This window comes from Aotus nancymaae, unplaced genomic scaffold, assembly GCF_030222135.1.
Source record: "Aotus nancymaae isolate 86718 unplaced genomic scaffold, 86718_ANA_hifiasm-v0.15.2.pri h1tg000095l, whole genome shotgun sequence".
NCBI classification, from domain to species: Eukaryota; Metazoa; Chordata; class Mammalia; order Primates; family Aotidae; genus Aotus; species Aotus nancymaae.
In genome coordinates, this window is record NW_026988510.1 from 330,040 (window position 1) to 342,612 (window position 12,573).

At 48.7% G+C, this 12,573-nt stretch overlaps 1 protein-coding gene across 8 annotated transcripts in view; it reads left to right on the top strand.

Moving 5' to 3' along the window:
- Positions 1-12,573, top strand: part of FANCA (FA complementation group A) — an 84,334-nt gene that overhangs the window by 38,877 nt on the left and 32,884 nt on the right. For all 8 annotated transcript variants that reach the window (XM_064369949.1, XM_064369948.1, XM_064369950.1 and 5 more), the window contains exons 17-23: positions 42-101; positions 1,953-2,041; positions 3,999-4,059; positions 4,147-4,196; positions 6,731-6,804; positions 7,705-7,818; positions 11,707-11,843. In XM_064369949.1, coding sequence (XP_064226019.1) covers positions 42-101; positions 1,953-2,041; positions 3,999-4,059; positions 4,147-4,196; positions 6,731-6,804; positions 7,705-7,818; positions 11,707-11,843 — 585 coding nt within the window. The remainder of the gene's footprint in view (positions 1-41; positions 102-1,952; positions 2,042-3,998; positions 4,060-4,146; positions 4,197-6,730; positions 6,805-7,704; positions 7,819-11,706; positions 11,844-12,573) is intronic.

Consider the following 12,573-nt stretch of genomic DNA (forward strand, 5'->3'; position numbering starts at 1 on the left):
CAGCTTTGTTTTCATATTCGCGTTCTGTCTCTTCTCTGAAGGTTTCTATAGAAAACATGGGACTCTACGAGGATTTGTCATCAGCTGGGGACATTACTGAGGTAATGTTGCTTGAGCCCTGAAGGGTCTCAGCCAGTCACGCCCACGTAGCAAAGGTCCAGTTTCCTTTGTCTCTTGAGCCTTTCAGCCTTCCCAATCTCTGGTCTGGTCTTGGTTTGGGCGCAGCTGGGGGCAAGGCTCTGAAGGCCTCTGTTTTGCCTGTCCCACCATATGTGTGTTCCCAGCATTAGCATGAGGGAATTTTCTGTGTGTGGGAAAGAAGTGCCTCATGCTGCAGTAAATGTGTCCCTTTACAAGATCTTGGTTCTTGTGGGGTTGAATGGAGAGGTGGTCAGCCATGTTTTTCTTTGAATTAAAGTGTTAACTTTTTTTTTTTTCAACTCCAAGTAAAATACACATTTTTTTTTTTTTTTTTTTGAGATAAGAGTCTAGCTCTGTCACCAGGCTGCAGTGCAATGGCACAGTTTTGGCTAACTGCAACCTTCACCTCCCGGGTTCAAGTGATTCTTCTGCCTCAGCTTCCTGGGTACCTGGGACTAGAGGTGTGCGCCACCACGCCCAGCTGATTTTTGTATTTTTAGTAAAGACGGCGTTTCACTGTGTTGGCCAGGATGGTCTTGATCTCTTGGCCTCGTGATCTGCCCACCTCGGCCTCCCAAAGTGCTGGGATTACAGACATTAGCCACCATGCCCGGCGCAAGTATTAACTATTTTTGTAGAAGCCAAATGTCAGATGGCATGTGATGTATGTCACTCATAAAAACATTCTTTACTGCTTAAGACCTTTTTATTTTAAAGTTACTGGTTACTGAAGAACACTTATAGATGACATTAAAGTGTTTGGTGAAAATATTTAATGCAACTTTCCGTTTATAATTCATTGCTATTTATAAGGTACTATATTTTTTTGAGGTGGGATCTTGTTCTGTTGCCCAGGTTGAAGCAGTGGTGTGATGATAGCTCAGTGCAGCCTCAACCGCGTGTGTTTTAAGCCATCCACCTTGACCTCCTGAGTAGCTGGGGCTACAGGCGTGCGCCACCACTCCTGGCTAGTTTTTAAAATTTTTTGTAGAGATAGGGTCTCTCTGTGTTGCCCACGCTTGTCTTGAACTCTTGGGCTCAAGTGATCCTTCTGCGTTGGCCTCCCAAAGTGCTGAGATTACAGATGTGAGCTATCATGCCTGACCTAATTTTTTTTTTTTTTTTTTTTTGACACAGGGACTTGCTCTGTTGCCACTAGAGTACAGTCACACGATCATGACTCCTGCAGCGTTAATTTCCTGGGCGCAGGCAATCCTCCCACCTCTGTGTCCTCAGTAGCTGGGACTACTGCCTCATGCCGACTCCCTGGCTGATTGTGTTTTTTGTAGAGTTGGGATTTTGTCATGTTGCCCAAGCTGGTCTTGAACTCTTTGGGCTCAAGCAGTACCCCCTCCTTAGCCTCTCAAAGTACCGGATGTATAGCCATGAGCCATGCATGGCCCCAAGCCCTCGTAATTGTTTTTAATCTCAAAAATTAAGTCTTGACTCCTTCCCACCTGGAAATCTTTACTTTCAACTCTTCACTCTCTTAGTGGTAGCAAAGAGGCTCATGGCACGCAGAGGAGGGAGCAGCTCTCAGTAGAGCTCAGCTCCCATGAGGAGGGCCTCAGGTCACCGGGTCTGAGCCTTGTTGGTGTAGGAACAGCAGTGCTGTCCCTTCCCATGTCTTGCTGGCATTTTGGGATGTTGTGGGAGTGCTCCAGTGCCCCTGCTGTGCGCACTCATATGGGCCTTCAATATGTACAGAGCCTTTGCCCAGTGAAGCACAGGTTGAGTCTGGCCTTCACTGCGTGCTTTCTTTTCCTTTAAGTCGTCTGTTCTTTTTTTCTTCCTCCCTGTACTGGAACCAGCCCCACAGCCAGGCTCTTCAGGATGTTGAAAAGGCCATCATGGTATTTGAGCATACAGGGAAAATCCCAGTCACCGTCATGGAGGCCAGGTAGGCTGGGCTGCCCAAAGGGCAGGGGCAGCTGCAGTGAATACAGAGTCCACTCTGATGCCTGTCAGTGTCTTGGGGCTTGAGTGTGTCCCAGGTCTGCTCAGAACCACATGGGGAAGATTGGCCGCTGTCTATTCATAGAGAGACAGCAGTCAGGTGTATAGGGCTGAGGGCCCCACAGGGTCGTGGGGTGAACCTTATGCTGTGCTGAGGCGCAGGATTCGAGAAAAAAAGAGACGGGACACAGAAGTGCAAAGAAAATGCAGCTGGGTTCAGGGGGCCACGCCACCTGTAAGTGGAGTCAGGCGAGGCCCCGAATGTCCAGAAGCGTGAGTATTTATTGTGTATAGGTTACGGGGCAGGGCAGTGAGTGAAATCATCTTTAAGGATAGTGATAGGGTCGTGAGCAATAAAACATGGGGTCCACCCCCATTAGGTCACCTAGGCCAGGAGGTGGACAGTGTGCAGCAAGGGGCCCTTTCCCATGAAGGCAAGGGCCGTGTGCAGTAAGGGGTCCACCCCCATTAGGTCACCAAGGCTTGAAGGTGGGCCGTGCGCAGTGAAGAGGGTGCAGTGTGCAGTACTTCTATCTATGGGCAAACTACTTCTAAGAAGATTTATAGGAGGATGCTTTAAGTCACACAGCAGTGACAGAGCTGTCAGGGTTACCGCCAGCTTCTGGCAGCTTCCAATGAGTTCTATAGGAAGATGCTTTTCAAGCAGCACAGTAGCAAGAGCTGATAAAGTTCACAGTCACCAAGGTGGATCGCCGTTCTGAGGGCAGCCTTCCACAAGAACTGGAGCAAGGTCCTACAACTCCTTTATTGGGAGGAGTAGCTCTCACCCCAAGCCTGCCATACAGCGGGTATCTTTACGATACTGAACGCTGCCGCCTGGGCCATGGGTTCTTGTCCTGGTGTAACTGTTTTTCCCTTAAATCATGCTCTGCACTGTGTCTGCTCTAGGCATTCCTCCGACTATAAGCTGCTTATTCCTTAATTCATGCTCTGTACTGTGTCCACTCTAGGCATTCCTCCTATTATGAACTGAGATATAATTATAGGTATATATGTAGGGAAATAGTCTTTAGGCACTCTTATTATCAACTATTTTATGATTATAGAGGATTATATAAAGGGATCCTTCAAGCCCTATTTCTATAATATATGATTATGTAAAGGATTATGTAAAAGGAAATAGCTGAGTAGTAACACAATAAAGTGAGAATTTCCTCCAGCCCTAACTGTGCCAGGGTTCTGCTTATCTCTCATTCCTCGGTGCCTAGATAGGGGGTTACCCACAGTCAGGGCTGTAAATTCACATCAAGGATCCTGCGATTGGGGGATTTGGGGTGAGGTCAAGCTATGCATTTTGCTGTGAAGCATGATTTCTGTGTGAAAGCATGTGATGCTCCTCCCACGCTGAAACAGTCAATAGGAAGTGTTGACTGGGGAGCCCGCAGTGGGAGGGAAGACAATGGGGCACAGTGATCTTTTTTATCAGTGCTTTCTTCGTGACCAATATGGCATCGGTAGCAAAGAGCTGAATAGCACAGCTTTATTGAACTTTGTGTAATCCCAAAGCATCTTGAATTCTGGTGGTTACCTGTGTGGACAAGCTGATTGCAGCTCCCAGGGTTTTCAAATTAGCTCCAAGCAAAACGCCCCAAAGGACCTTATATGGGTCTTACAGCCTCAGATTGATCCAGGCTGCACGGCCAAGCCCAGTGAGCAGGCAGAATGTAGTCCTGAATCCCACGGACTCCGGGCTGGGCTCCCACAGCCTGCCCTGTACATGCCTTGTCCCGGAACTGTGCACAAGAAGACTTTGTGGCACAGCAGCACATCGTGGCTTTGGAATAAGCCCCTGCAGTCCACTCTCTGAAGCACCAGTCACTCTTTGTGGGAATTGCATTTCCGCTGCGGTCACCTACCCACCGTCTGCTTCTCTGTTGCAGCATATTCAGGAGGCCTTACTACGTGTCCCACTTCCTCCCTGCGCTGCTCACACCTCGAGTGGTCAGTATGCATCTCCACGAGAACCAGTTGTGTGGAAAGCAAGGACTTTCCTTGTCAGCGTCTCACAGGACTCTTGTCTTCCCACAGCTCCCAAAAGTCCCTGACTCCCGTGTGGCTTTTATAGAGTCTCTGAAGAGGTACGCAGGAACATCTAGAGGGGGACTACTGTGCTTTTCAGGTTTTTTTTTTGTCAGTGTGAAGAATTGTGGCTCTTCTGTAGAGAAACTTGTGTGATCACTAATGTGTTTTATTTGTTTTTTCGATACAGAGTCTTGCTCTCTTGCCAGGCTGGAGTGCAGTGGTGCGACCTCAGCTCACTGCAGTCTTCGCCTCCCAGGTTCTAGCCATTCTTCTGCCTTAGCTTCCCAAGTAGCTGGGACTACAGGTGTCTGCCAGCACCCCTGGCTAATTTTTGTCTTTGTAGTAGAGACGGGATTTCACCATGTTGGCCAGAATGGCCTCGATCTCTTGACCTCATGATCCGCCCACCTCGGCTTCCCAAAATGCTGGGATTACAGGTGTGAGCTACTGCACCTGGCTCATGTGTTTTATTTATAAAATATTGACTCCAAGATTAGTTGCTTACAATTTTTTTTTTAGATGGAGTCTTGCTGTCACCCAGGCTGGAGTGCAGTGGCGTGATCTCGGCTCAGTGCAACCTTTACCTCTTAGGTTCAAGCGATTCTCCTGCTTGACTCTTCTGAGTAGCTGGGATTACAAGTGTGTGCCACCACTTTTTAATTTTTTTTTTTTTTTTTTTTATTAGTAGAGATGGGTTTCACCATATTGGCCAGGCTGGTTCTCAAACTCCTGGTCTTAAATGATCTGCCCGCCTCGGCCTCCCAGAGTTCTGGGATTACAGACGTTAGCCACTGTGCCCAGTTGGTTACAATTTTTAAACGAAAATTTGTTTGATTCTGAATATCACTACTAGCATCATCTTTTTTTTTTTTTTTTTTTTTTTTGAGATGGGTTCTGGCTTTGTCACGCAAGCTGGAGTGCAGTGGTTCAATCTCGGCTCATTGCAACCTCCACCTCCTGTGTGCAAGCAGTTCTGCCTCAGCCTCCCGAGTAGCTGAGACTATAGGCAGGTGCCACCATGCCCAGCTACTTTTTGTATTTTTAGTAGAGATGGGGTTTCACCGTGTTGGTCAGGCTGGTCTCAATCTCTTGACCTCGTGATCTGCCTACCTTGGCCTCCCAAAGTGCTGGCATAACAGGCAAGAGCCACTGTGCCCAGTCTTTTTTTTTTTTTTTGAGATAGAATTTTGCTTTTTGTTGCCCAGGTTGGAGTGCAGTGGCATCATCTCAGCTCACTGCAACCTCCAGCTCCCTGGTTCAAGTGATTCTCCTGTGTCAGCCTCCCCAATAGCTGGGATTACAGGTGCCCGCCACCATGTCCGGCTACTTTTTGTATTTTTAGTAGAAACAGGGTTTCACCGTGTTGGCCAGGCTGGTCTCAAACTCCTGGCTTCAGGCGATCTCCCTGCCTCGGCCTCCCAAAGTGGTGTGATTACAGCTGTGAGCCACCATGCCTGGCCCCTTTTGTTTAAGACTGGGTCTTACTCTGTCACCCAGGCTGGAATGCGGTGGTGTAGTCATGGCTCACTACAACCTTGACCTCCTGGGCTTAAATAATCCTTCCACCTCAGCCTCCCAAGCAGCTTGGTCGAGAGGCATGCTCCACCACACCCAGCCAATGTATATGTATTTTGTGAAACAAGAGTCTCACCCTGCCGCCCAGGATGTAGTACAGTGGCTTCATCTGGGCTCACTGCAACCTCCAGGTTCACACAGTGCTCCTGCCTCAGCCTCCTGAGTAGCTGGGACTACAGACGTGCACCACCAGGCCCAGCTAGTTTTTGTATTTTTAATAGAGAGTTGGTTTTTCCATGTTAGTCAGGCTCATCTCCAACGCCTGACCTCAGGTGATCCGCCCACCTCAGCCTCCCAAAGTTCTGGAATTACAAGCATGAGCCACTGCACCTGGCCCAATTTTGCATATTTTTAATGACATGAACTAAGTACTTTTCTTAGTATTATTCATTAAAATTAACAAAGATTCATTTTTTGAATTTAGAAATTACCAAAAATTGAGAGAAATAGAAATAATTTGTAATTTTACTGCCCATTGATACTTCTGGTGATATTTTGTGGTCTAGCTTTTTATATATTAATATGTGATCAATAAGCCATATTTTGAAACAGTAAGTGCTATTTAAATCCATATATATATATATGTATTTTTGAGACAGAGTCTTGCTCTGTCACTTAGGCTGGGGTGCAGTGGCTCAACCTCCATCTCCTGAGTTCAAGTGATTCTCCTGCCTCAGCCTCCTGAGTAGCTGAGATTACAGGCACCCACCACCATGCCCGGCTAATTTTTGTATTTTTAGTAAGAGACGGGGTTTGCCATATTGACCAACCTGGTCTTGAACTCGTGAACTCAGGTGATCCGCCTGCCTCGGCCTCCCCAGGTGCTGGGATTACAGGCGTGAGCCACCGCACCCTGCCTAAATCCATCTATATTTTTATATCTTTTTTTCTAAAAACAGGCTCATAATGTACACAGTATTTAGTATGTTTCTATTTTATAATAGATTTGGGGATTGCAATCTTGAATTAATTTAAGTCATAGCTGACTTGCTTTTATTGTTTTCCTGTGATCCAGAGCAGATAAAATCCCCCCATCTCTGTACTCCACATACTGCCGGGCCTGCACCACTGCTGAAGCAAAGCCGGAAGGTCAGTTCCTGGGCCGCTTGCCCCTGCTGGGACTTGTGCTTTTCCACTTCCCTGACCTTGAGCATCTGTTGTTCAGTACCACCGAATGAGCTTGGGGGTGGCTGTGCCAGCTGGGGCCAGAGCTGTGGGTACAGGGTCTGCCCCCCATGCTGACACCCAGGGCGGGGGTGGCTGTGCCGGCTTGGGCCAGAGCTGTGGGTACAGGGTCTGCCCGCCATGCTGACGCCCAGGGCGGGGGTGGCTGTGCCGGCTTGGGCCAGAGCTGTGGGTACCAGTCTGCCCGCCATGCTGACGCCCAGGGCGGGGGTGTCTCTGCCGGCTTGGGCCAGAGCTGTGGGTACCAGTCTGCCCGCCATGCTGACGCCCAGGGTGGGGGTGGCTGTGCCGGCTGGGGCCAGAGCTGTGGGTATCGGGTCCACCTGGCATGCTGACACCCAGGGCCATCCATGGCACAGGCTCTTACTTGGGGGCCCTGAAGAATCACCTAACATAGCACTTTCTGGGGAAAAAAAATAAGACAAGATTGATGAACCAGAGACTAAATCATCACCTCTCCATGATCCTGTGCCCAGCCTCCCCAGCCCCTGGGCTTCCTTGGCTGGGCTTCTGGTCTTTTCCGCAATGTGTGTGCTTCTCACGGTGATTGAGTGGTGTTCATGGTGCACACAGAACCACTTTGTTTTTTAAACTTGTTATAAATGTTTAATTGTTCATGTGGTGGCATGTCACATCAAGGAGAACACCTCATTTACCTTCTCAGAGACTCCCATGCATGCACAGAGCAGCATAGAAATGCACAGCTCTGTATTTGACTGTGCGAAGTTTCTGGTTTTGTAATGAAAAGTTCTGGTGAGTGTCTGCCCATCTGGTCTGATTGTGAAAATTGCCTACTCCTTACAGATGCAGCCCTGGGAGTAAGGGCAGACCCCAGCTGTGCTGAGGAGCCCCTGGGACAGCTCACGGCTGCATTGGAAGAGCTGAGAGCATCCGTGACAAATGCCAGCCAATATGACGGTGAGGATGGACGGATGGGGTGCTCACGTTGTGCCCCTGTGTGTAGCCTGTGGTTGGAGCTCGGTGCCTGGGCCATCCTCCCTTTAGTGATGTCAGGCTAGTGTGTCTTCCTAGTAGTCCAGCGGTGAAGCTTGACCATGGGCAGGCAGGTGTGGATCCTTTTTTGAGACAAAGTGGAAGGCTGGTCCTAATCAGGCTGTCACAGACCTCTGGCAGAAGTTGAGTATTCTGCTCGTTGTATTTGGGTAGGACAGATGATGGGGAAGAATAAAACACGGGAAGTGACTAAGATGTGCATTTGCCTTCTCATCCTGACTGTTGGAGTAGATACTACATGAGACACACGGGGTCTCTGCCCTGTAATCCTGCTTTCACGTGACAGCTTTTTGTAAAACCCGGAGTATGAAATGTTCATCTGTGGACTGAGAAGATGCAGGTGTCTGAGCACTTAGTAAAACACGGAGTACAAAACGTTCATCTGAGGGCTGAGTCCACACAGAGTGTCTGAGCACTTAGTACAACACAAAGTACAAAACGTTCATCTGAGTACTTGAGTTCACGCAGAGTGTCTGAGCATTTAGTACAACACGAAGTACAGAACGTTCATCTGAGGACTGAGTCCACGCAGAGTTTCTGAGCACTTAGTACAACACGAAGTACAGAACGTTCATCTGAGGAGTGAGTCCACGCAGAGTGTCTGAGCACTTAGTACAACACGAAGTACAGAACGTTCATCTGAGGACTGAGTCCACGCAGAGTGTCTGAGCACTTAGTACAACACGAAGTACAGAACGTTCATCTGAGGACTGAGTCCACGCAGAGTGTCTGAGCACTTAGTACAACACGAAGTACAGAACGTTCATCTGAGGACTGAGTCCACGCAGAGTGTCTGAGCACTTAGTACAACACGAAGTACAGAACGTTCATCTGAGGACTGAGTCCACGCAGAGTTTCTGAGCACTTAGTACAACACGAAGTACAGAACGTTCATCTGAGGACTGAGTCCACGCAGAGTGTCTGAGCACTTAGTACAACACGAAGTACAGAACGTTCATCTGAGGACTGAGTCCACGCAGAGTGTCTGAGCACTTAGTACAACACGAAGTACAGAACGTTCATCTGAGGACTGAGTCCACGCAGAGTGTCTGAGCACTTAGTACAACACGGAGTACAGAACGTTCATCTGAGGACTGAGTCCACGCAGAGTGTCTGAGCACTTAGTACAACACGAAGTACAGAACGTTCATCTGAGGACTGAGTCCACGCAGAGTTTCTGAGCACTTAGTACAACACGAAGTACAGAACGTTCATCTGAGGACTGAGTCCACGCAGAGTGTCTGAGCACTTAGTACAACACGGAGTACAGAACGTTCATCTGAGGACTGAGTCCACGCAGAGTGTCTGAGCACTTAGTACAACACGAAGTACAGAACGTTCATCTGAGGACTGAGTCCACGCAGAGTGTCTGAGCACTTAGTACAACACGAAGTACAAAACGTTCATCTGAGGACTGAGTCCACGCAGAGTGTCTGAGCACTTAGTACAACACGAAGTACAAAACGTTCATCTCAGGACTGAGTCCACGCAGAGTGTCTGAGCACTTAGTACAACACGAAGTACAGAACGTTCATCTGAGGACTGAGTCCACGCAGAGTGTCTGAGCACTTAGTACAACACGAAGTACAGAACTTTCATCTGAGGACTGAGTCCACGCAGAGTGTCTGAGCACTTAGTACAACACGAAGTACAGAACGTTCATCTGAGGATTGAGTTCACGCAGAGTGTCTGAGCACTTAGTACAACACGGAGTACAGAACGTTCATCTGAGGACTGAGTCCACGCAGAGTGTCTGAGCACTTAGTACAACACGAAGTACAGAACGTTCATCTCAGGACTGAGTCCACGCAGAGTGTCTGAGCACTTAGTACAACACGAAGTACAGAACGTTCATCTGAGGACTGAGTCCACGCAGAGTGTCTGAGCACTTAGTACAACACGAAGTACAGAACGTTCATCTCAGGACTGAGTCCACGCAGAGTGTCTGAGCACTTAGTACAACACGGAGTACAGAACGTTCATCTGAGGACTGAGTCCACGCAGAGTGTCTGAGCACTTAGTACAACACGGAGTACAGAACGTTCATCTGAGGACTGAGTCCACGCAGAGTGTCTGAGCACTTAGTACAACACGGAGTACAGAACGTTCATCTGAGGACTGAGCTCACGCAGAGTCTCTGAGCACTTAGTACAACACGAAGTACAGAACGTTCATCTGAGGACTGAGTCCACGCAGAGTGTCTGAGCACTTAGTACAACACGGAGTACAGAACGTTCATCTGAGGACTGAGTCCACGCAGAGTGTCTGAGCACTTAGTACAACACGAAGTACAGAACGTTCATCTGAGGACTGAGTCCACGCAGAGTGTCTGAGCACTTAGTACAACACGGAGTACAGAACGTTCATCTGAGGACTGAGTCCACGCAGAGTGTCTGAGCACTTAGTACAACACGAAGTACAAAACGTTCATCTGAGGACTGAGTCCACGCAGAGTGTCTGAGCACTTAGTACAACACGAAGTACAGAACGTTCATCTGAGGACTGAGTCCACGCAGAGTCTCTGAGCACTTAGGTGTCGCGTGGCAGTCCACAGTGGAAAAGGCCATGTTCTAGGACTTTCACAGTTCTATGATGTCACACACAGAATCTAAAATAAGGAAGCCATATTTTTAATTGAGTGACGTTAATAAATTTTTATTTGTCATTAATTGATTTGATTTGAACTAAGGGAGGCTCATGGAGGCGTGGGTGTGTGTGCGTGCGCATGCACGCGTGTCCCAGAATCTCTTGTCGCCCAGGCTGGAGTGCAGTGATGTGATATCAGCTCACTGCAACCTCCATCTCCTGGGTTCTAGCAATTTGCCTGCCTCAGGCTCCCGAGTAGCTGGGATTACAGGTGTCAGCCACCACGCCCAGCTAATTTTTGTTTATTTTTTAGTAGAGATGGGGTTTCACCATGTTGGCCAGGCTCTCAGCTGGTCTCGAACTCTTGACCTCAGGTGATCCACCAGTCTCAGCCCCCCAAAGTGCTGGGATTATAGGGTTGAGCCACCCTGCACAGCCTAGATGGAGGCAATATTAACAAAACTTTCTTAGTGCTGGCTGGGGCTGCAGTGCCTCCGCATGGTCTTTACTCAGACCAAGGGCACACATTCCTGAGGACTGAGTGCCCTTTCATTGATGAAATGAAATCTGCACAATTAGACCTAATGTTTTAGACTACTATTTAAAATCCAGCTGCTTATTACTGAGGAGAAAAGTTTATCTTGTTAGTAATATTTCCCTTTGGAAGCATTTTCAATGAAAGCAGCCTTTCATTGATGTGCTTGTACAGAATGTGTTGCATGGGGGACATCGAGGAAATGTTTTAGTGCTTAAGCAAGAGGCTGATAAATGTCAGGTGAGTTCTGTTTCTAAAAGCAACACAATGGTTTTCGTGTTTAAATGATGTAGTTGGGCTGTCTGTGGCTCGTCACCCTGGGCAAACATGGAACCTCTGGCATTGTGCTCAGGCAGGTGTCGTACCCGGAGGGCTGACCGAGATTTCAGATGGGAGGTTTGTGTTGGTGAATGAAGAACATGGCCAACTCTCAGCTGAGCAGAAAAAGGTAGTGGGTGGCGTCTGGCCCCATCTGCCACGACACATGCTGTGTCACAAGGCTGCAAGCCCCGTGCAGTGCGAACGGACGCCAGTATTCAGCGTCTGGCTGGGGGATGTGTGCAGCCAGCAGGATCCGTGGAATTGCACTTGACAGGAGGCGGAGCTGTAGGCCACAGCTGTGCGTTTTCTTCAGGGTTCCCTTCTTTCCTAACTGGTTTTTCCATTTGCAGTTATCTCCACACAGGTGGCAGTGATTTCTGAAAGACTGAGGGCTGCCCTGGGCCACAGTGAGGATGACAGCAGCATCGAGATAGCAAAGATTCAGCTCAGCATCGACGCACCGAGACTGGAGCCACGGGAACACACGGTGGGTTTGGGGCTCAGAACAAGGCAGGAGGTCTTCATTTTCCTTTAGGCAGAGGCACTAGACGCGTGGAGCCTCCTCTCACTTTCTGTTTGACTTGCTCAATAAGCTGTACAAGTGATGTGAGATGTTCCAGGATTGGAAGCAGTCTGCCAGGGTCAGCTGCCCTAGCCTGTTTGTGTATGAAGAGCTCCTTTGCCATTTTATTTATTTATTTTTGGAGACAAGGTCTTGCTTTGGTGCTCACGCTGGAGTACAGTGGTACAGTCATGGCTCACTGCAGCCTCAACCTCGTGGGCTTAAATGATCCTTCTACCTCAAGCCTCCTGAGTAGCTGGGACGACAGGCATGTGCCACCACACCCGGCTAATTTTTGTATTTTTTGTAAAGATGGGGTTTCTCTGTGTTGTCTTGACTGGTCTAGAGCTTCTGAACTCAAGTGATCTGCCTGCCTCGCAGATGTTGGGATTACAGGCATGAGTCACCGTGCCCGGCCCCTTCTTTTTTCTTCTTTTGAGGCTGAGTGTTGCTCTGTTGCCTGCAGGGTTTAGTGAGTATTCTTTTGTGTATGGAGACAATAGATTGCAGGAAAGAAAGGACACAAGGACACAGAGTTAAAAGAAGAATTCACCTGGGCCCGGGGGACCACTGCTACCAAGGCGCAGAGTCCAGTAGTGGTGCCGCATGCCTGGATGCACTGATATTTATCGTCTACGAGGCAGGGGGGCAGGGG